Here is a 24,391-nt window from a genome sequence, read left to right on the forward strand (position 1 = left end):
ACTTATATTTTGGTTATACCTCTACTCCCAAAATTTTCTCGACCTACTAGCAAAAAAACAGCTTTTTTCTTACTTTTGACTAGTACATGGAGAGATTCGGAGTTAGATTACTTCTACAAAACGATGGTGACAATAACGATTGTGGGCTCATTTTATAGGTAATTATAAGTACAACAATTCATTCATGAAGAATTATCCAAACAAATCAAAAGTTCGTCAGATATATGAAAAAATGTCATTTTGTCCCAACCTTGCGATACAAACCCGCACTTTGACCAACTATAAAATTTTATTTAATCAACTCACGGAATTGTTTTGTATATCATTTCTTAGATAATTTTATTGTTAATAAGTCTTACCTTTGTCATTTTTTGTTAAAATGAATAACAATGGAGCTATTCAATAAAAACGATACCAATCTCTTTTCCAAGATGGCGGCTGTTCCCAACCTCCAATTATGCCAACAAATTGACTTTTATGATAAGGACAACCACCCGAACACATTCCATGAAAAAAATTTTGTCCCGCGAAAAATGCGATTTAAATTACTAATTTCCTACTACAAAAAATATAGAAACTATTTTTTTTTTTTAATTTTCTTTCAAAATTGTTGAAAATAAAAAAAAAATGCTTACCTACTATTATTTGTGAAAAATTAAAACAAATAAAAGAATAATTTAATAATTTCTATATTTTTTATAGTATTTTGTGTTGTTTTCAGGCGATTCGCTTGCACTTTTTAATACAAATTAAGACTTAACTACATTGCCTCAAAAAGTGAAAAAGTACAAAAGTGAAATTTTTCAAACGCATTTTTGTATGGTTTTTCGGGCTAGAAAATTAAAATAAATGATGCAGAATGCTTATTTTTCCGTCCAAAAATCAATTTGTAAACTCTTTTTTACAAAAAAATCCCGCTAGCGAGAAAAAAAATATTTTCACTTTTGTACTTTTTCAAAAAGTGGTGAATGTAGTTAAGCCTTTACACAGGTATTATTATTCTTTTTGATGTATTTTAAGCATGATTTAGATATAAACACATATTATTATCATTTTACAATCATAACATTGATACTCTTACATATAAAATTAATTCGTAAAATAAATGTTTTTCGAGGTCTTTTTTATTTTTTTCTTATGGAAATTACATTGAAAATAATCTATATAACTTTCGGGTTTTCGTCGCTATCCACCAGGTGCCGTGATGCCAAGTGTCAATAGGCCGTGGAAGGATGAACTCACATGTCTTCCAACAGCGTACAGTTCGAACAAAAATTTTGTACAATTCAAGATGGAGTTTCATAGTTGACAAAAAAATTTGTTGAACGTCGATATCGTTAAAATAGATGAATAGATGGAATATAGTATATAGATTGTAATAATAAACATAAAACTCAACAATAGTGTTAAATTAAGTTGGCATAAAGTAATATTTTGTGTCTTACATAGATTTCCAGAAACCAACCCCGGCGCTTCAATCAGGAAACGAAGATTGTTTTGCGGGCTATATTAATTCCACTGCAAAAAAAAAAATTGCCGAATTTATTTTAGACGTCGCAGATCTGAGTTTGTCTACCTAACTTCATTGTTCATATTTTGTTCAGCACAGCCATCAGACCATTTGCATCCAAAAGATAAAGATTCCTTTATATATATTCAATAATGTGATGTGTAAACATTTTTTATCAGAACATCCTATTAGTAAATAAAAAGTAGAGCAAAAGTTGTGAAACAAAAACATTGATTTCGATTAGAAGAGTCATTTCTGAAAATTCAGTGATAGTGATACTATTTTTTGTTTCAAGGTAAAAAGTGTAGTGTCCAATAAAATAAAAAAGAAAACAGTTTAAAAAAAAAACAAAAAGGGAAGCAAAAACAAATTTATAGCTGTGTCGCTTTTTTACAGCGGACAAGTAGTTCAGCTCTATCATCATACAATGAGAATAAAAGAGATCGCTACTAAACATTGCGATGAAGAAATAAATGAATTTTCTTGCATTTGAGCATTTGGTTCTTCTTGCACAGTGGAAGTTGGAAGGAACCTTTTATATGTACGAGTTGCTAAAGCAGTCAAGAAATAAAACATTCGGCTGCTCTTCGAATCCAAACCTATAACACCATTCCACCAACCAAGAAAAAAAGTGATTGCTGGCTGCTGTTTGAGGAAAATCCAAGAAAAAATTTAGAATAAAATAAATTTAGTGACAAAAAATTATTATTAAAATGAAAACGGAATCGTTTAGTTGAGAGGAGTTGTGCCATCCTGTACGACGAAATAAAAATCAAATCGCCGTACAGCCGCTTTTTGTTTTCATTTTTTTTTTCAATTTGAAGAACAATAAAGAACAAAATAAAGAAAATGGTTCGCGGTAAGTTTTTTTTTTGTCCTAATTTTTTAAGTGAAAAATTTATGTAATTTTAATTAAATTTTGTTTTAATTGTTAGTAAATTTTACATTCATCGGTTTGCTTGAGTTGAAATATTCATATTTTGCACATCAATTATAATTAATATATGCAATTCTAATTTTCTATTAACTATTACATATATCTTTATGTATGTACGAGAAAATGGAATTAAATTAGCCAGTTCTTCTTGTAGTGGAAGCATGTGGCGGGAATAATTTCCCATAGAAGAATAAACAGAATGGGACTCTTTCACACACATTACGATATGCTCAGTAAAAAAGAGAAGGCAATATTGTAGAGAGAAAAAAAAGTAAAGAAAGAAAACATTATTGGAAAAGTGGTTAGGCAGTAGGCACTATTTAGGGATCGGCTTCATTTTAGGATTTTCTTGCTCCAATTTAGTACTTAGGCTTGGTACGCAGATCAAGCTTCTTAAATTTTTACCCCGTTTGTATGACCGATTTAAAGATCGAATTGAAACTGAATCGAAATTTCGATCCAGGTATATGGAAGTACCAGATCGAGGAATCGAATTGAAATAGAATCGAAAACACAATTTTTCTTTTAAATATATTTGCAGTAAAATAGAAAAATCTAACCAAAAACAAAGTGCAAGTAAAACTAGATATCATAATACATACATACAGTAAAATTTTCAAATAAGAAGACAATCACACACAATTTCCACCATAAATTATATCTCGAGTATTCAATTCGTTTGGTATATATGCATATTTTCGATTCGATTCAGCTCCCCCAGTCGGATCGGATCGACAAATCCGGATTCAATTCGATTCAGGTATATATAGACCTAAATCCTGATTCAATTCGGATTCAAATCGCCATACAAACGGGGTATTTAGCTTCCATACAAATTATCGTAAGAATTTAGACGATCCAAAATTTAGCTGAGCATCTTATCGATAGTTTGTATGGGAGCTAAAATTTAGCTCGGATCTGCGTACCAGGCTTTATTAATAAAAAAAAATGTCAGTAGTTTAGTTTGAATGCATATTAGCCGTGTTTTATTGGTAACTCAGTAAAATTTTGCACTGTCAACAACAACAAATGATTGCTTAGGATAAACAAAATATTCGTCTTTTGACTCTTCAACAAATTATTATTAGTTGTTAATAAATGTACCTAATCGTTTACTGATGTTTTTTTTATTTTCTTTTTGCTGAACGGGAAAACTATTCATTCTAAATACATTTTTCCATTAAAACTTTAAGAAAGCTTGTCATAAGAAAAACTAAAAAAATAGTAAGTTTAAATTCATTGCGCATGGGAATTTTTTCATTTGCACATTTGCGCTGCAAATATTTGCGTTTTACATTTATGAACACCTGACATTTGTCATTTGCATTAATGAAAGCTTTGCATTCGTCAGACTTGCGCAACCATGCATTTATGAAAGCACCCTATAAAATTACCCGAAAATGTGAAAAAATAAAATATAAAAAAAAAATAGAGCTCCTAGAAAGAAATGGGGGCAATTCCATGGTAACTCACGTTACATTTACAAAAATTTCCAATACATAAATAGATTATTTTTCGTAAAAATTTAATATAAATTAATACGATAATATTGTTCATGAATTTAGCATAACTATTACTTTCATAATTGTGCCCATGATTATGAAAGTGGACTAAGTCACTTTTTGCATTGTTTGAAGAAAAACTTACATAATAATTTTCTTATAACGTTTTAATTATAATTCTTTTATGAAATCACTAGAGGAGCAATAAAGAAGTTTATTTACTGCGATTTCGCTTTCAAAGAAACTTCACCCCTTCAATAATAATTATTTTTAGGCTAGATTTGATGCCATTTTTAAGAGTGACTTAGTCCACTTTCATAATTAAGAGCACAATTATGAAAGTAATAGTTATGCTAAATTCATGAACAATATTTTCGTATTAATTTATATTAAATTTTTACGAACAATAATCTATTTATGTATTGGAAATTTTCTTTATTTTAAGCATTTGCTTGGGAAAAATAAAAGTCTGTTGGTAACTCACGTTACAAAAATCGGATACACGAGTTTTAAGAGTCCGACAGTATGTTTTTTCTGTAAAATTTAGAATCTTAATTTGTTTTTAATGAAGATTCCATACATAAAAAAATTGCAAGCTTTTAAAATTAGTGACAAAACCAAGCATTTAAAAATATTTAACCCTTTGTTGCCCGGAGTAATTTTTTTCTCAAAAAAATAAAAAAACTTTGAAAAAACTTTAAATATTTCTTGAATGTCGCTCCAGAAAAAAATATATCCATTGCACTAGTAAATATCATTATATCAGTTAACTTCTGAGCTAGGTAATTTTTTAGTTTAAAAGGTGGTTTCTTATTATAACCACCGGAAAACAAAGGGTTAAGTAACTCACGTTACATTAATTTGGTAACTCATGTTACTTGCGATTTATTGTTGCAAGCATAAAGAATAAATGCATTTTCATATATTGTGTAACAAAACCTGCTTCAATGAATATATATTTTAGCAATCAGAAGGGGATATTGTCATCGTCACTATTAGATTTATCTTGTTTTCTGTGGTTTCTTTTTTCCGTCACATTCATATGAAATTCTTCTGTAGTTGACAAGCTTATGCTTTAAAAATGCTTTAAGATTATTTATACTCCTTGAATTTAATTTCTAGCCATAAAGGAATATAACAAAGAATCTATGCTTGCATTGTAAATAGTAATTTACTATTGGAAAAAGTAAAAAAGTCTATAACTTGTTCAAAATTTGTGTCCAAATTTCCATGGAATTACCCAATGGATGAGATTTTTATGCTAACTGACTCCAAATACGGTTAGTTTGATATAGGTTTTTCTTAAAATTTTAATAACAAATAATTTAAAACTAGTGTGAACATGCTTCCCAATATGAAAATTTAAAGGTTTCAAAAACTAGAGCTGCTATAAAGAAACGAATATAATTTTAAGCTAACTAAACCCAAATCCCTAAACTAAACCCTAAACCAAGCATGTCAAACTTGCGGCCCACAACGAATAACTTTGCGGCCCGTTCCACATTTTTATTAATTTTGAGTTTTAGATTATAATTTAGATTTTATGTTCACAGCTTTCGACACATATGCACCTCCTTTTTTCTAAATCAACAAATAATTACACCGGCACACAAAATAAAAAAAGTGTCATGTACCAGGAACCAGACCTATCTTTCTATATGTTTTCGAGGACGCTGAATCCGAATTTCAAGTCCGTTTGACTCAAAAAAAGGAAGTTTTTTGCCTTTTTTGGGGTCTTTTTTACATTTTTCTCAAAACTGGAGTGTGACCGGGCAAAACGGACTTGAAATTCGGATTCAGCGGGTCCAAAAACATATAGAAAGATGGGTCTTGTTCCTGGTACATACAACTTTTTTTTTGGTGTGCTGGCACTGTCGCGAAATGTCGCTTTTATCCCCGGCACACAAAAAAAAAAGTATCATGTACCAGGAACCAGACATATCTTTCTATATGTTTTTGGGCCCCGTTTTGCCCGAACACCCTTCAGTTTTGAGAAAAATGCAAAAAACTCCAAAAAAGTCATAAAAATCCAAACAAAATGCAGTCACAGCTCAAAACTGGAGGGTGACCGGGCCAAACGGACTTGAAATTCGGATTCAGCGTGCCCAAAAACTAGATGGAGTTTTCTTCTATTAGAGAGCCTGCTCTCTCAGAAGATGTTGAACAGTTTCCTCTTCTTCTTCATCCATGCAACTTCTGCAGAAATCGTTAGAGAACACGCCCATTCTTTTTGCGTGTCTACCTATTAGACAGTGTCTAAAGGACACCTATGGTGGAGCTAATATGCATTCTGTTTAAATTTAACAAACCCTTTGAACGTTTTAAGTCTATACAAGGCCATATTTGTTTAGTAGCTAGGCAAATATTACTTTGAGTCCATCTGAGGTTGGTTTTCTTTAAAGCGTCCTGCTTTAGCATAAGTTTGCATGTAGCGATAGGTGTTCCTATATTGTTCCTTTCTGGTTGAAGAGGAGTAATTGTTCCTAGTTTGGCAAGTTCGTCTGCCCTGCAGTTGCCTGGGATGTCTCTATGTCCCGGCACCCATACGAGGTGAATGTTAAACTGCTCAGACATCTCCCTTAGAGATGTTTGACAGTCGAGGACCGTGATTGAGTTTGTAGAGACAGAGGCAAGAGATTTAATGGCTGCTTGACTGTCCGAGAAGATCCGAATATCCGTGTTGGATATTACGTTTTCTCTGAGCCAAGAGAGAACCTCCTTAATCGCCAGAATTTCTGCTTGGAACACGCTACATTGGTCTGGTAAGCGGAAGAAGAGACTGAGATTCAGTTTTTCCGAAAATATGCCACTTCCTACACCTTCGTTTGTTTTTGAACCATCAGTATAGAAGTGTAAAGAGTCATTATCCAGAGTACTAAGGTTCTCCCATTCAGTTCTGGAGGGAATGGAGTTCTGGAAATTATTATCGAACACCAGTTGAGGTGTGGTATAGTCTAGACCAGGCTTGTCAAACTCAATGGCATTCACGGGCCAATATAGCAGGATCTAAATTTCTATGGGCCGCAAAAAAAAAGATATTAGAATTTTTACGAAACAGATTTATTTTTATAAAAGAACAAGAACAATATGTAGTTTGTAGTAATATTAATGTTTTCTGCCTGACACTTGGCATCTCTTTTCTGTACCATCTTCTCTACTTGTGATGAAAATTTTTTAGAAGTTATTACTTTTAAAACAGACCCAAGGCGTAGATCTGTTATTCTGGATTTAACAGGTGACTCATTTCGATTCATAAGTGAAAACTGCTGCTCGCATCGATGAAGTGCTTCCAAACATACAAATGATTTCATATGCCAATTTTCGAGTGTTCTCAAATCTGCTTGTTAGATACTTGTAAAATTCAGGTATCCCAGCTTCATCGAATTTATATTTTTAAACGGAGCCACACTGGATTTCGATTAGCTCCATTTGCAAATGATTACGTACCGATTCTATATTTATAAACCCGTCTCAAAAAGAGATTAAAAAAGGATGGATTTTTCGGGACAAAGTAGCGAAAATATTTGCATTGGTGTTCATTTAAGAAAAAAGTAGCGACTGCAAGTCGACTGGAAATCTAATTTTCGGTTGCTTGGAAGTCGACTTAAATATTTTGTACAAATAAACAAATTCAGAGCTTATTCCCGAAAATTCACTTAGGATGAAACAAATCGTATGGAACTTTTTCACTGCTTTCCCATTGGTCAAACTGCACTCCAATACTAAATACAGCAAAAAAAAGCTTGTTTTCAATACAAAAAATGTTTGTTTACCTTTTCACCCATCAAGAACTCATATAAGCTGGAAATTCTCCATTGCGACATAAATAGCAAAAAGTTAAAATCTCTGCAGTTAACATCGTGTTGAAATGGAGAAATTCAAAACAATTTTATTGGATTCCCCGGTTTGTTCGTGTTCATTAGAGACATTTAAATTTTATTTTATAACTAAAATTAAATGTAAAAATTGAAAATGCAAGTTGTACCTAAATTAAGCTTGGGCCGCACAAATATACGATGTGGGCCGCATGCGGCCCGCGGGCCGCAAGTTTGACATGCCTGGTCTAGACGATCCGGAAGGAATCCGAAGTTGTTTAGAATGTTTGTGTGGCTAATATGATTACTGGTCCACTGAGAGGTTGCTTTTAGACGAGTAGCTGAGCTAGCTGCTACTTGTTTGCTGAAGATGTCTAGGGGTGTGAGATTTAGAAGTATGTATGTCTAGGGCGTCAGAAGGGGTTGACCTCAGCGCACCGCTTATGCACATACTTGCTGACCTTTGGACTTTGATAAGCTTGTTTAAGTTTATCGTTTTGTCCAGTGCGGTCCACCAAACTACCATCCCATATGTAAGTATTGGTCTTATGACCGATGTGTACAGCCAGTGTGCAATGTTAGGAGAAAATCCCCATTTGCCACCAATGTCTTTTTTGCATGAAAAGAGTGCCACATTGGCTTTTTTAACTCTTTCTTCAATATTGAGCTTCCAGGTCAGTTTTTTATCAAAAATGAGTCCTAGATATTTAGCTTGATCGGATAGAGTAAGTGTTACCTCTTTAATTGTAGGGAGTTTGAAGTCTGGAATCTTGTATTTCCTCGTGAAGAGGACAAGTTCCGTTTTGTGGGGATTAATATCCAATCCACATCCTCTAGCCCAGTGAATTAGCTTGTTTAAAGCTGTTTGTAGAAGTTCTGCAAGTGTCTGTGGGTATTTGCCCGATACGGCAATTGCCACATCATCCGCGTAGGCGATAACCTTAAAACCTTCTCCCTCTAGGTTTAGCAGCAGTTCGTTGACTACTAAGTTCCATAGGAGAGGCGATAAGACCCCTCCTTGAGGGGTCCCTCTGTTGGCTGCTCTACGGGTTTTGAAGTTTCCCAACTCTGAACTGATAATCCTGCTACTAAGCATGATTTCTATCATGTTTTTAAGCGGGTCTTCTATTTTGAGATTGTCAAGAGCATTCATGAATGCTGAGTTCCTGACATTATTGAAAGCACCCTCTATGTCTAAAAAGGCGACAAGAGTGTACTCTTTGTAGTGTAGAGAGTATTCAATGGTGCTTACCAGAGAATGGAGAGCAGTTTCCACCGATTTCCCTTTAGTGTAGGCATGTTGTGCCTTAGAGATCAGACATGGTTCAATTTCCTGTCTTAGATGGATATCTATCATTCTTTCTAGAGTTTTAAGCAGAAAGGATGATAGACTAATAGGTCTTAAATCTTTTGGAGTGACATGAGAGCATTTTCCCGCCTTTATTATAAAAACCACCTTTGCTTCTCTCCAGGCCTTTGGAATATACTAGAAGCTTATGCAGCTTATCATTATAATTTCCAACTGTCGTAGTATGATATCTGAGACGTGTTGTAATTCAGCGGGTATGATACCATCTGGCCCAGGTGATTTGTATGGATGGAAGCTATTTATTGCCCATATTAGTCTATCCTTGGAAATAAGATCTTTGCTAATTTGATAAAATTGGTTGGGTCGGTGACCAATGTCACTTATTGAGTTCGAGCTACCAGGGAAATGAGTGTCTAGTAGCAAGTTTAGCGATTCCTCATAGGAGCTAGTCCAATCGCCATTTGAGTCTTTTAGGGAGCTCGGCATGGTTGGATTAGTTGAAAGGATTTTTCTAAGTCTAGATGCCTCAGAGGAATCCTCAATTTTACTACAGAAGTTCCTCCAGGAGGATCTTTTACTTTTCCGTAGTTGTTTCTTGTAACTTTTTAGAGAAACTTTATACAGGTCCCAGTCTAATGGGTTCCTTGTTTGTTTAGCCCTATTGAAAGCCTTTCTACAGTCTTTCCTGAGCGGTTCTAGCTCTTTGTTCCACCAGTGCGGTTTTTTCTTTCCTCTTATTTTGGTAAGGGGACAAGAGTTAGCCATAGAGTTGTTTAGAGCTTTGGTAAGATCGTTGACTTTTAAGTCAAGATCATCTGTATTAGAAGGGAAAATATTGTCCTGATTATCGTAGCAGGTAGTAAAAGTTTCCCTATATTTCACCCAATCCGTTTTCCTATAATTACGAAAACCGGTGGGTTTTGTGCATTCATCTTCGAGACTAAATTGGATATACCTATGATCTGAGAATGAGTGATCATTAGATACAGCCCAATTCCTTATCTTGTGAATTGTTTGTGATATAAGGGTAATGTCCAATACCTCTTGTCGGTTCTTTGTGACAAAGGTAGGTTCATTACCAATATTACAAATAAGGAGACTAGTACTTAGAATAAAATCAAAAAGTGACTCACCTCTTTCATTTACGTCAGTACTCCCCCACACTGTGTGATGAGCATTAGCATCACTGCCAATGAGGAGATCTACTTTTTGGCTAGCTGCTGCTGCGATCATTCGCCCAAGTGTCTCCCCCGGAGGCGGCCCACAATCATGGCCTAGGTAAGAGAGAGAGAGAGATAGCGAGCGAGATAGACGTGTTTTTGAATCTGTCCGGAAAAACTTTTAAATTCGATAAATAAAAATTCGCAAAAATTATGGAAGAAAACTGTAAGAAGTGCGGTGACAAATTCACGGGAAAAACAAAAATGAAAGTAAAATGTAGTGGATTTTGTGAAGCTTTATTTCATGACAAGTGTACTGGCTTGCCTGAATATGATTTAAATGCTGTAAGATCACATAAAAATATTGCTTTTATCTGTGACGACTGCTTAGATAAAAAAAGTGCAATCCAAAAATCACTTGAAGATATTTTACAGTCAGTAAATGCAAATAAAGAGAGTGCCGTGAAACAAGAAAAATTGGTAAACGAAATAATTGAAAAGTTAAATACACTAAATAGTGGTGAATGTCAACAACAAAGTGAAGAGAAAACGGGAACATATGCAAGTCAATTGCAAAAATGTCCACCCGTTATTGTTAAACCTAAAGAAAAGCAAAGTGGTAAAAAAACAAAGGAAGATTTGAAAAGTCATGTTGACCCTTCTAACTTAATAATTAGTAATATAGCTGCAAGAAACAATGGTGTAGTTGAAATCATGTGTGATAGTGAGGGAGAAAGAGACAAAGTAAAATTAGCTGTTGAAAAAGAACTTGGTAATACATATGATGTTAAAGTACCAATACTAAAAAAACCCAAATTATTTATTACCGGTCTGAGTGATGAAATGAGTGAAGAAGAAGTTGAGAAAAGGCTTAAAGCACAAAACAAAACATTGAGTGAAGGTGAAATCAAATGCGTCAAAGTGATGAAAGTAAATAAAAAGAAGAATGGCAAAAACATTGAATATTGCAACGCAGTGGTGGAATTGGATTCTAAAAGCTTCCAAGAAGCCATGGGCGTAGGGAAAGTAAACATTGGTTGGGATCGGTGCAACATTTATGAAGATTTAAAAGTAAAAAGATGCTTTAATTGTTTAGGTTTCAATCATGAATCAAAAGAATGTACAAATAAATCGGTTTGTAGAAAGTGCAGTGGTGAGCATGACTCTCGAAATTGTGTAGAATCAGAAAAACTTGAATGCGTGAATTGCAAGTTGGCAAATGATAGATTAAATTTGAATCTAGACGTTACCCACAAAACTTTAGACTATAATTGTCCAGTTTACTTAAAAAAGCTCGAGGCGAAGAGGAGTCGTACCTTTTATTAGCAATTAAAAGAACAATCTCCCGAAAATTCAATTTCATTTTTTAATGGGTTATTTTTGAATGTACAAGGGTTAACGGGAAATTTTACATTAATTGAGGATATTGTTGCTAAAAACAACCTTGACTTTATCTTAGTAACTGAAACACATCTGACTGATAGTATAGAAATAAATGGGACTATTTTGAAAAGTAATATCGATATTGCGAATGGTTTAAATAATTTTTTTATTGAAAGTGTTTTAGAAATAAACAGTAATATTCCAAGTGTTCAGTACACTGACAATTTTGCCTTGTATGATGATGCATTTAAGTTTGAGCAAATTGATGAGCAAATACTTGAAGCGACGGTGAAATCAGTAAACGCAAAAAATGATAGCTATGGTTTAAACTGTAAAATGATCCTCGAATGCAAAGAAATCATTTTTCCTCCACTCCTAAAAATAATAAACTCATCGCTAAATGAAGGGTCGTTTCCTGAAAGTTGGAAAGTTGCTGACATTGTGCCGGTAGACAAAGTTAAAAACGCTAATAGTCCTGAAGATTGGAGGCCAATAAATATGTTACCTACATATGAAAAAATACTGGAAGTCATAGTCTGTAAACAACTTACATCTTTTATTGAAGAAAGGACAATTATATGCGTTGAACAGTCCGGTTTTAGACGAGCCCATTCGTGTGAAACGTCTATTAGTTTCGTTATAAATGAGTGGAAAAAGAAAATGGAAAAGGGTAATACAACTTTGGCTGTTTTCTTAGATTTCAAACGAGCGTTCGAAACAATAGACCGAGAAATATTAATTAAAAAGCTTTATAAATATGGAATACGGGATAACGAGCTAAACTGGTTCAAGAGCTACTTGTCAGGCAGGATGCAAAGAGTAAAAGTAAATGGCACTTATTCCAGCTCCAAGCTGATCCCCATTGGTGTCCCACAAGGATCAGTTCTGGGTGTTTTGCTCTTTTTGCTGTACATAAACGATATTGGAAACTCCTTGACAAGTTGTAAAATATGTTTATTTGCTGATGATACCTTAATATACACAAGTGGTAAAAATAGTGACGAATGTGAAATTATTCTTCAACAAGAACTTAATGCAATTTATAATTGGCTGTGTATAAACAAACTAATGGTGAATATTCGAAAGACAAAATGCATGTGCATAAATGGTAATTCAGGAGTGAACATTCAAATAAACAATGAAATCATTGAGTGTGTAAATGAAATGAAATATTTAGGTGTGTATATTGACAATAAATTAAAATTTGACTTTCATACTTCGAAATTGTGTTCAAAAATCTCACAAAAAATTGGATTCCTTTCAAGGATAAGAAAATATATATCAAAAAACTGTGCCGTAACCATATATAACACTACTATATTTCCTCATTTCAATTATTGCTCTTCCATCATATATATGTCTTCCATTCAAAACCAGAATAAATTACAAGTGCTTCAAAACCGAGCGATGAGAGTTGTTTTAAAGTGTGATAGATTAACTGCAATAGTAGATATGTTACAATCCCTAAAGTGGCTAAATGTTACTCAGCGACTAAAATTTAACGTTTTAATTATGATTTTTAAAATAAAATTAAATCTTTATCCAGTCTATTTACAGAATAATGTACAATATGTTACTAATGACAGGTACGCCCTTCGGAACATTGGTGATTTTCGACTACCGCTCTATAGAAGAAGTCATACTCAAAACAACATTTTTTACAAAGGCCTGCAACTTTTTAATCTTCTTCCTAATGAAATAAAAAATTTGAGTAATTTAAATGTCATAAAAACACGTCTAAAATTAATATTATATAATAATTTGTTATAATTTTATTGTAAATTATTTTTTAAGAGTTTCATTGAAACTAATAAATTCAATTAAAAAAAAAAAAAAAAAAAGCAGACGTAATACAATATGTTCCTTTGGAGGTCTGCAGTGTAGCGGTTGTGATATCACGATCGCTGTAATTAGGTAGTAAAAATACTGTTAGTGTTTTCTTTGCTAGTATGCAGGATCTAGGCTCACCTTTATCCGTCACATACAGCAGAGAATAATCTTTCGTCCCGAGGCCTCTCACCAAGGATTTTACAATCCAAGGTTCCTGGATCAGGACTATATCCTCTCCGGACTTGCTTAGTCGGAGAAGAAGGGCGGCCGAAGCCTTTATGGAGTGTTGGAGATTAATCTGTACTACCTGCAGCATGGCTACAACCAGTACGATCAACCTCCACCACTGTGGCATTTAGGTCTTCCGTTTCTGAGGTAGAGTTTAATAACTCATCCTCAGATAGAAGATCCTCCTGCGCAACGCTGCCAGTGTCCATATCGGACAAACTTCCAGCCATCTCATCATCTTCCAATACGGAAGATATTGTTTTCGCGTCCTTTTCGGACGCTGGGTTTTGGTTCGTGTCATTTACTGACACTGGGGTTTGTTTTGTTCCCTCTTCGGGAACTGTCGAAGATGACGACTGATCTGGAAGGAAGAGCTGCATGATGCATCCACTTCCATTGCTGAATTCCATATGCCCAATTCCTCCATTTCAGACTCCGCCGTATGGCCTGCAAGCCTTGCCATCTCCTCATCTTTTTTGTAAATTTTTAGCGCAAGGCTATCAAATAGATACTGGATAACTCCCCCGGTTGCAGCCAGAGGATCCAGTGATTCTTTGTTAATAATAACAAGAGCAGAACGATAGCGCCCCACCGGCTCTTTTTCGATGATTGGGACTTTCCAGTCGTGAGTGGGCATCGAAGGGTTACTGAATTGAATCAGTCGGAGAACCATCTCTGGTGACGTGTGTAAGGCCGGGACCAGAATACGAGCTCTTGGCCTGCAGGGGATTTCCTCCCTTGGCACAACCTCCAGCTTAGCACCTGGCCAGATCTCACCCAAATCACCCACAGCAAGCTTATAGAGATGTAACGATCTCTGATCATCGCAAACGATGAGTTTGACCCTATTTTGGTGCCATCCTCCGTCGCTTACCTTTGGAAGGGGGCCTGGGTTCGCCTCGAGAACAGGGATAAACCTGAACCCGAGGTGAGCCCTGACGTCCGCCCAATGATCAGGCGAGATGTTTCCATCTAAATTGCCTCTGTCGATGACCGCAACAGTAACCTTTTCTTTGACCACGTCACTAAAGGTATTCCCAATTCGAAGTGTCGGTGGTACGCCATCCAACACCCTTGCTTTTTTGGGTTGAGGATTTTCTTCCTCAAAGGACCTTTCACGCTTAGACGTAGTGTCTTTGCTGATCCTCTCCATCACTTTCCTCGCCCACTTGAGCTTGCCGAGTTCAGAACGACTTCTCTCCCCCGGGGCTTTTTCAGCATCGAGTTCGATGATCTTCATCGCTCGGCGACGCTCATTAGCGGGTCTGGATCTCGTTTTGCCCCCTTCCTTGGCCGAGCTGGAGTTCTTGTTCAGAACTGCAGCTCCACCAAGGGAAGGAGCAGCTGGATTCGAGGATGACTTATCGTGGCCAGCGGTTTTAGTATCACTAACCCCTCCCGCCACGATATTCTTCCCCGTCTCACTGGTATTACGGGCATTGGAGGTAGAGAGAGAGTTGCTAATAGCATCCCTGCCTCCCCCCCCTTGGACATTGTTGTTTCCTGGTTTGGGTGCCCCGTCACCTTGGCCTGTGATACAGACCGGTGGCAGCAGCGACACCGTCCCCTTTTCACACATTTTCATACTTCCTTCCGGGAGAGACGTTCCGTCACCTTGGTTGGCGGTTTGGTCGTTCTTGACTACCTCGCCGCTAGCCGGTGGCAGCAGAGTTGGCAACTCCGGAAGTTTGTTTCTTTCCAGGAGAGACATTCCGCCACCTAGGTTTACGGTTTGGTTGTTTTTCACTCCCTCATCGCGAACCGGTGGCAGCAGAGGCGCCGTTCCCGGAAGATTGTTTGCACTACTAGCATTAGGATTTGACTCCGTCCTGCAAGTAGTAGACGTTGGCATCACTTGCTATTTTAGAGCAAGTGGCCGGCAAGTCCTGCTTCCCGCCATGTTTTTTTTGTTTTGTTTGTTTGTTTGTTTTGTTTTTTTGTTTAAAGAGTTCATAGAAGGTCCCACGAGTAGAAACGGAAAGAAAAGGTCAGCCCCGGCAGAGCCGTGTACCGGGGTAAGGCTAGTCTATTTCGGACCTTGCCAGGCATCCGTAAGTGACTGGTTTACCCCCCAGTCTTGCATTCTTCGGCACGGTTTCAAAAAGCTCACACCACCACTGAAATTAGGGACCCCGAATCTATGGTGAAGTTGAATTTCTGAGGATTGTACTATTAAGAAGTAAGAACCACTCAGCGATCCAACCTAACCTTAGCTGCCACCGCTTTGATATCGTACAAAGCATAAACTGTGGTTTTCATTGTCCGCCCGGCACCCACTTGGAGGGTTCGATCGAGGATTTTTGCCAGGCTAACAAAAATACTAATTAACAATAATTAGATTTTACATATGAGATTGACATTTTTTTAAATATTATCACATTGTATTGTACTTTTAATTCATTTGGCAGATTATTAAATAATTTAAAACCTTTATGAAACAATATATTCTGAAATCTGCTAGTTGACAAAAATGGTAGTCTAAAATCACCTCTGTTTCTTAACTGATATGGTTGCACATGGGATACATAAACTATCTTATTAAATAAATAATTTGGCAGCATATTATTTTTTATTTTAAATATAAAAAATATTTTATCCCACGAAAAATGCGATTTCGTGCCCATATTTTGACTAATTTGCCTGAGCTATATGTATAAGTTGAAGAATTGTAAAAAAACAAAAATTAAGTATAGATAGGGGAAGCACAATATTAGTTTAAAGTATGTTTTTTTTAAAAGGTTTCATTCGAAAATCGAAAGAAAGGGCTACTTCTAAAAGCGATGTAAAACTCTCGTGAAAGATTGAGGCTTCAGGCTTTCAGGCAACGATTCTCATATTTATAATGTAAAATAGTATGAATTTCGCCCACTCACTAGCGTTGTTTAAACCCCATAACCAAACTATACACTTCGCGTCACTTGAATAGAAACAACAATTTTTCTTTAGAAAATACCGATTGGCGCTTCGGTGAGGTAACTTAGTAGATTTTTGGTTTTGCATTTTCAAAGAGGAACTTTTAATAAACAATGCGTAAAAACAAAAAACCCAAAACAGAAACCGTATGGCTACTAGTTGCGTTTTTTCGCATTACTTCACAAAAAACAGTGTTTTTTTTGCGTCACTTGAATAGAAACAAGCTCTTAAATTAGATAAAAATGATGAAAAATCATGAACAACACTAATTTTAGTAAAGCAGTCTTAAACTTTGACATTATTTGCACATTATAACCAATTATGGGCTACGAGCTACCATTAGGCATCACAGAAAATGCATAAATAGAATTAAACATTGAAAATGCACTTGTACTGTACACAATCGTGGACCTAATTGGAGAAAGTGACTATAGTGTTTGGTAACTTCTTACAAATTAACAAAATGACATTTTCTACAATTTAAGGTTTGAATAAGTGAAATAAACTTTCGTTTTCATCCGGAATGCATCTGTTTTGTTTCTATTGCATTGTTTTTTTCTGGAACTCTCCTTGTGCAATATCTAAGAGGGTTGTTTTTCCACGTTCCTAAACTTCCCAAGAGCTACTTCCATTATTTCTTTGTAAAAGTTTGCATCTTTTTTCGAAGCGTGAAGCTTCAATTTTCCTATTGCACATCATAAAAACAAAGCGTATTACTATAACACATTTTATTGCCCTTTATTGGCGATGCGATAAAAGTTATTCTTTCATAAACCAATGAAATAGGACTAATATTAACGTGGTCCACCTGAGTTGGTATGTTTTCCTTTAAAAAACCACTCTTTACCTCACTTCTTTTCAGTTCGAATGCAACTATAAAATAGTTAACTTTTTTGTAATCTTAGTAGAACTTAAAATGTTGTTATTTTGCATTTTGAGGCTTTTTAAATGTTGTGCACCTTTTATAACTTCCATGATGGAACAAACCAACACATTACCATCGCACTAACACCACGTTTTTGACCGATTTTAGCGGCAAGGTGAAGGAAATTGCTGCTAGTTTTTAAATTATTTTTTTCTCTGCTCTTGATTTGGGTCTCACCTGTCTTATTTTTTTATTCAATCACTAGTTTACGATTTTTCAAAAATATTCTCATACAAATTTGGCAATTTTTTCAATATCTTTCGCGATTTTGCATAGTGCAAGTGCATTTCTAATGCTAGCTGCTATTTATGCATTTTCTGTGATGCCTAATGGTAGCTCGTAGCCCATAATTGGTTATAATGTGCAAATAATGTCAAAGTTTAAGACTGCTTTACTAAAATTAGTGTTGTTCATGATTTTTCATCATTTTTATCTAATTTAAGAGCTTGTTTCTATTCAAGTGACGCAAAAAAACACTGTTTTTTGTGAAGTAATGCGAAAAAACGCAACTAGTAGCCATACGGTTTCTGTTTTGGGTTTTTTGTTTTTACAACATTGTTTATTAAAAGTTCCTCTTTGAAAATGCAAAACCAAAAATCTACTAAGTTACCTCACCGAAGCGCCAATCGGTATTTTCTAAAGAAAAATTGTTGTTTCTATTCAAGTGACGCAAAGTGTATAATGCTTTTAATTCGTTATCAGGACACACAAGGCAATGAAAATGAGTACTCACAATTTGGTTTTACATGAATTCCCAAAATTTGCATTGGGCTCTCGACCTAGCTATATGAAGTGAATGTGTCAAAGTTATCACATATAAAAAATTTCGTTTCTATATCAAATATAATACCATACATTCAATATATTTTTTTAAATTATAGGACGCCGAGGACGTCCCACAACAAAAATTGAAGCTGCTCTGCTTGCAAATGGTGTCCAAGTAACCAGCCTTATTGACGATCCACACTGTGCAAGTCCTAAGCGAAAAGACTGCAAAATTGATACTTCCATAGAGAAAAACCTGAAAGCCGTCGTTTCTTCAATGAAACATGCTCCAGTTGCTGCTATATCGCCGCGTTGTTTTTCGCGAGAAAAACGTACAGCAGCCGCTGCCGCTACAGTCTATATGCGTGAATGCCTCGAGGCTGGCAACCACTCAAAGAACAGATCACAAAATCACATTAAAAACTACTTTAAATCTAACTCCAAAGGTGAACTTTATGACATTCCTAATAACACCGAGGGCGCTGTCATTCAGCATAATTCACAACAAGATGACCATCAACTAATAGCGGCTCTTTCTTTTGACCTATCCGAAGAGGACACATGCAACGAAATTTTTGGCAAGTACGATGTACAAAAGCCGCAGACACCTCCACCACAGGTTAACAGTTACCATCATCGCTTGCGCTCTTCGCCAATAAACGGTTCTCAGAATATTTTTCTGCAGGAACCAGTGTTAAGTTTAAACGTCGACAAATCGCCAAATCAGGCGTCATCAATAAAAATTAAAAAAACATTGGAAGTAGAGCCGGTGTTCTCTTCACCTCCAATGACAGCAGCCTCAATGGCGAATTCCAACTACCCAACCTGCCTGAATGGCCAGTTCAATAAAATTGTATCCTTAAACACTTCACCAAAACGTGAAAATTCTCTCGAATCAACCGCATCTACGTTTGCCTCTTCGAATAGCAGTAGTTCAAACAGTAATTGTTATCTTTTAAACATAGATAGCAGCTCCTGCGACAGTGGAGTTGTGTTTATTGATAACAAAACAGAAATAAGCCCTAGTCGTCGGCGGAAGCCTGCTACACCACATCGTATTGTTTGCCCATCCCCTATTAAGAGCTGCTGCGTCAGCCGATCTGGAGTGGCAGTGTTGCCAAATACTGGTGTTTCACCTTCTAAGAAGACATTAATAAGCGCAACAACATCTTCTCTACCGCCATACCAACATAGTGCACAGAGGCGTCATCCTAAATCTAGAAGAAGGTGAGTTTTTTAAACTTAAATATTAATTTTGTTTTATTGATTTTGATTTCAATTTCAAAGACTGAATCAACAAGAGCATGAGAATAAGTGCGTACTACCTTCGGGTCAACCACCTATGAATGAGGACTCCTCAGCAGTTGACGCTGTGCAGTCACAACTTGAATACAATTCTCACAACAAATCAATCCTAAACTCAGCTAAAAATCCTACTGCCGAACAAAATACAAATAACAACAATTATAAAGTATGAAAGCAATTTTGTATCACATTTTGACCTGTCTAATTATTTTCATTTCTTTATATTATTTCCAAAAATAGAAAAAACAAAACGTTGCACTCACAAGCAATTCTAAAATCAAGCTGCAGGCGGCAAATGCAAACCCCGTAGGAAATCGCGAATTAACAGAGTTCTTCCCGGTACGGCGAAGTGTTCGAAAAACAAAGACCGCTGTCAAAGAGGAGATGATGAAAAGCTTAGAAAAGGCCATATTAGAAGAACGTGCTGACGGCCTTAAGGTGGTTAGGACTCGAATACTTCGTTACAAGCAATCAGAATAATAATTATTTATTCTTCTATCCGTAGATCGAAAATTTTGAAGGCAAAGGAAGGGGTATCTGCGCCGATAGGCCTTTCCAGAGAGGCGAATTTGTTGTGGAGTATATTGGTGACTTGATTGACATGACCGAGGCAAATGTACGTGAAAGAAAATACGCTTTAGACGAAAACGCTGGTTGTTATATGTATTACTTTAAGCATAAAAATCAACAGTATTGGTAAGGAAATTTGTTTATTTTTCTTGCATGAATCTTATTTAATTCTTATCTTCATCACTTTGAAGCATTGATGCAACAGCTGAATCGGGCAAACTCGGTCGTCTTGTTAACCATTCACGGAATGGCAACCTTATAACAAAAGTTGTTGTCGTTAAAAATCGACCACATCTTGTACTTATTGCCAAGGATGACATTGAACCCGGTGAAGAATTAACCTACGATTATGGAGATCGGTCAAAAGAGGCACTTCTACATCATCCATGGTTGGCTTTTTAGTTGGGTCAATAGTATGTTAAACTGACAAAACACACATAAATATTTAATATAGCTTAAGTTTTTTTTTTTAAATAAGCAAAGCTTAAATTGTTTTGATTTTTTGTTTTTTTTTTTAAGAATCGCTTTGAGATATTAAATCATTATACACATTCACACTAAAACTAACATAAAAATCGATTCAGTAGCTTTTTTATTAGTTTGTAGTTAGATTAAAAATACATACATAATACATATTAACCATTTTTGACATCGCACATTAAATACTTACACCTATATAAAATGAGCGTAGTTCAAAATATTTTATCGGAAGTAGACGAGATTATGTTGAAAGATATCGCGAGAGAATATCATACTCTTTAAGAAAAAAATCTGAGCGGTTTCTTTAAATAGCTACTGATGAATTTCGAACGTCACCTTAAGGGAATTTTGTTGCAAGAATCTTTTTGAATAAGATATATTCATGAAAATGGTAAAGTTTTGCCTGTTATTTCGTTAAATATATGACGTGGGAAGTCTTGTACCATATCTGCAATTGAACTTCTTAAAATAAGAGATGACGAAAGAAGATTCTCTCTTGGCTGCCGGATTAGAAGTAATATTTTACTTTTTTCAAATGTAAATATTATTAATATAAAACTAAAAAAATATTTATTGAGTAGCGACATACATAATTATTGTTTAAAGTAATAATTATAAAAGTGCTTAAATTATCACGAAAGTCTTAACATGCTTTTGGAATTTGGAAACTAAATAAAATATCTCTGTATCACGACACAAATGGCTAGGGTAATTTAAATATCTCAGTTCATATTTTTGAATAAAATTCGAAAATAACTCATCATATTGTCCCAGTAAGGTGCTAATACTTACCTTAAATTTTTGTCATCAGAAATTAATTTAAAAAAAACCGTATGCGAATAAAATCTCTTTCGTAAAAAAGATTTTTTCGATGATATACATATGTGTATATCACATATGTGTTTGTACATTTAACGGACGAGAGCTCTTCCTTATCTGACTATATCTATATATATTTCACCGGAGTAGTACTGCAGTACTTTACAAACCCCTGCATCCTTCTGCATAAAGTACATCTGTGGTGTTTGATTTGAGGTCCATAAATGTTATTAAAATATCGTAAAACTGCGTTTTTAAAGTATTGAACTATGAAATTACAGCCACCAATGAACTTACGTCCAGTTTTCGTTGTTTAAAATAGCGAACATAAAGGCCCTAAAAATTCTTCCAATAGTTTTAATCAAATCAATTTCCAAATATATTTTGGAACAGGACCCCAAAAAATATTGTATGGTTTGTCCTTTCGTTTATCTGAGCAACTTATTCACTATCGGATTTATGGGAGCTTGAGTGCAATCTGCGTAGTAGGCTTTTAGAAGTAAAAAAACAACACAAGTGTTTTCGGTTGTTTAAGCTTTTTTTTGTATTTATTTTGTATTTGGGAAACAGTGAATGACAAAATTTTAATATGAATTGCAGTTGGCTTTGAGGAAAAATTTGTAACTCGGGATTCCGTTGAAAGGGATCTTGCGTTATTACTACTGTTCTAGATTTAGTTTTCCTTGCAAATATTTTAGATGAGGAAAAGGTGATACATGGTGGGGCCTTGCACTATAAGTACGTCTTTTATGATTATCACTGATCAGAAATCACAATAGCCGATTCCACCCCAGAATGAACATAATCCCGACGATTCCAAATGCAAATTTAATAGGTGACAATAATCTCTTATCTCACTTTGCAGTACATTTTCTTGAGATCTACATCACTTTCTTGAGATAATGTATATAATGTACTGAAAAGTGAGATAGAGCTTAAACTCATTCTTTTTGCATATGAGCCAATGTGTGGAAAATAAACACACTAGCGAGATTCTAAATCAAAATAAGACTTTTGTGATAAAAGCTGTAATTTTATAACTTAAATTAAAAAAAAATATCACAATTAATAAAAAATGAAGGGTCTAGGGAAAAACCAGCACAAGTCCATTCCAACTCATTCCGAGAAAAACGCAATTTAAAATTATTTTCTCCAACTCAGTACAACTGGCACATCATTTATTTATTTCTTTAGCAAGGCTTAAATTTGTTTTCTAAAAGTAAGATCAAATAGTACTCAGTAAATACTACAAGACGTCATTAGTTTATTTTTGAAAAAAAGGTGGATATGTGCCGTTTTTCCTCTGGGCCCTTCAAATGTTTTTAATTTTGTTTTATTATTCAACATACATACGAATAGATTAAAGATATTTCATTTAAATTTTTTTATTGAATTAATTTAAATGTGAGATCCCCACCAATTTAACATTTATATAAATAATAATAATTTTTCTTTTAATTTATTCTAGTTAATCTAAATTGTAAGATTTTCATTGTTCACACATATACTGTCCTTTCTTATTATTTCAAAATTATCTCACATATTTTTGTTTAAGTAAACACTGATTCAAATTAAGCACACTATATAAAACATTTTGTTAATTTATATGAGATAATATAAAGAATCGTTAATATTTAAGTGAAAAATCAACATGTTATAATCAAAGCACTGCTTGATAATATCAGATATTAGTTTTACGTATAAACAAGGAAATATAATATGTGGATATATTACATACATACCTTGTTATAATTTTATTTAAAGTGTTAGACAAAAATGGTATAGAAAAATGATAATATTAAACAGACGAGATATGTTAATTACATTTTTTTTGCAACAAAACCAAATTTGGCTTGGATATTATTAACAAATAAAGACAGTTTAAACAAATTAATATATGTTTTAATCATTATGTCATCTCGGTTTATTCGCGGCAAGTCGTTTTAAACGTGATATAATTAATTCCTTTTTGGTCATTAGCTAAATCAAAATTATGTACATTGTACGCGAAAAAAAGTCATTCCACTTTTTCTGACAGTTTTTCTTCTGAGTGATAAGAACTTTAATCTTAAACATAATTCTAAGATATTGTAAAAAATGTAAAACTTAAATTCACAATCATGATCGTGGAGAGTGAAGGAAGGAAGAGCGTCTTAAAGCGACCATGCTTATGTTGGGGTTAAAAAAGATGAATTATTTACTTTGCATACGAATCAATAATGAAAGCAATAATCAGTTTTTTTTCTTTGTTTTGTTTTTGGCACGTTCAGGAAATATTAGAGACTAGATACTTATTGAATGCCATTTTCTGAACGGAAATTTAGGTAGACGAGTAAATCGATTAAGGTAGAATTTTCTTGCCTAACTTTCCAGTCAACTTTCCAATAAAATTGCTTTAATTGTAAGATTTTTTTTGACAACTTTTACTTTAACCATTATTTCATATAACCTCAAAATATTGAAAAAAAATGCAAAAATACGATTTTTTTATTTTTATTTTTATCTTTTACAAAAATGGTTGGATTTTAACAAAACTTGGTCAAAAATTACTTTGTTATATTTTCTATGTATTTATTTTTTTAGCAAAAACTTAATTTTTGGATTTTTGACGAATTTAATTTGAAAAAATAGCCTATTTTTCAAACAAAAAAGTTAACGAAAAAATTTTTGATTTTTGAAAAGTGAAAAATAATTTTTGACTAGTGAAATCGAACAGGGCAGAAAAAATCGAATGCCTTGTGCAATTTCACTAGTCAAAAAGTTTTTTTTATAGAAATCAAAATATATTTTTCAAATGGTTTTTTGTGCGCTGAGCTCGAATCCAAAGTAAAAAAAAAAAACAAATCTATCACATCACGTTTTAGAGATATTAACATGCAACATCACAAAAATAGTGTTTTGGACATCAAAAATTCAATATCTCAAAAACTTTTCATCACG

At 34.5% G+C, this 24,391-nt stretch overlaps 1 protein-coding gene across 2 annotated transcripts; it reads left to right on the top strand.

Moving 5' to 3' along the window:
- Window positions 1-1,290: 1,290 nt before the first annotated feature.
- Window positions 1,291-23,345, top strand: LOC129920201 (histone-lysine N-methyltransferase PR-Set7). Of its 2 annotated transcripts, none has more exons than XM_056001450.1 (6): window positions 1,291-2,369; window positions 18,394-19,504; window positions 19,565-19,748; window positions 19,823-20,020; window positions 20,088-20,278; window positions 20,344-23,345. In XM_056001450.1, exons 1-6 carry the CDS (start codon window positions 2,360-2,362, stop codon window positions 20,552-20,554), a joined length of 1,905 nt encoding a protein of 634 aa, XP_055857425.1. In that variant the 5' UTR covers window positions 1,291-2,359; the 3' UTR covers window positions 20,555-23,345. The 2 variants fall into 2 exon arrangements, with proteins under 2 accessions (XP_055857425.1, XP_055857424.1); XM_056001449.1 differs by having other exon boundaries at window positions 2,238-2,369; window positions 19,823-20,023.
- The last annotated feature ends 1,046 nt before the right edge of the window (window positions 23,346-24,391 follow it).

Source organism: Episyrphus balteatus, chromosome 4 (genome assembly GCF_945859705.1).
Source record: "Episyrphus balteatus chromosome 4, idEpiBalt1.1, whole genome shotgun sequence".
Classification (NCBI taxonomy): Eukaryota; Metazoa; Arthropoda; class Insecta; order Diptera; family Syrphidae; genus Episyrphus; species Episyrphus balteatus.

Bases quoted from the DNA above. Each gene is read 5' to 3' on its own strand.
- LOC129920201 (XM_056001449.1), top strand. The intron at 19,749-19,822 runs GTATGAAAGCAA...TTCCAAAAATAG, and splicing joins CAAATAACAACAATTATAAA to AAAAAACAAAACGTTGCACT. The intron at 20,024-20,087 runs GTTAGGACTCGA...TTCTATCCGTAG, and splicing joins GTGCTGACGGCCTTAAGGTG to ATCGAAAATTTTGAAGGCAA.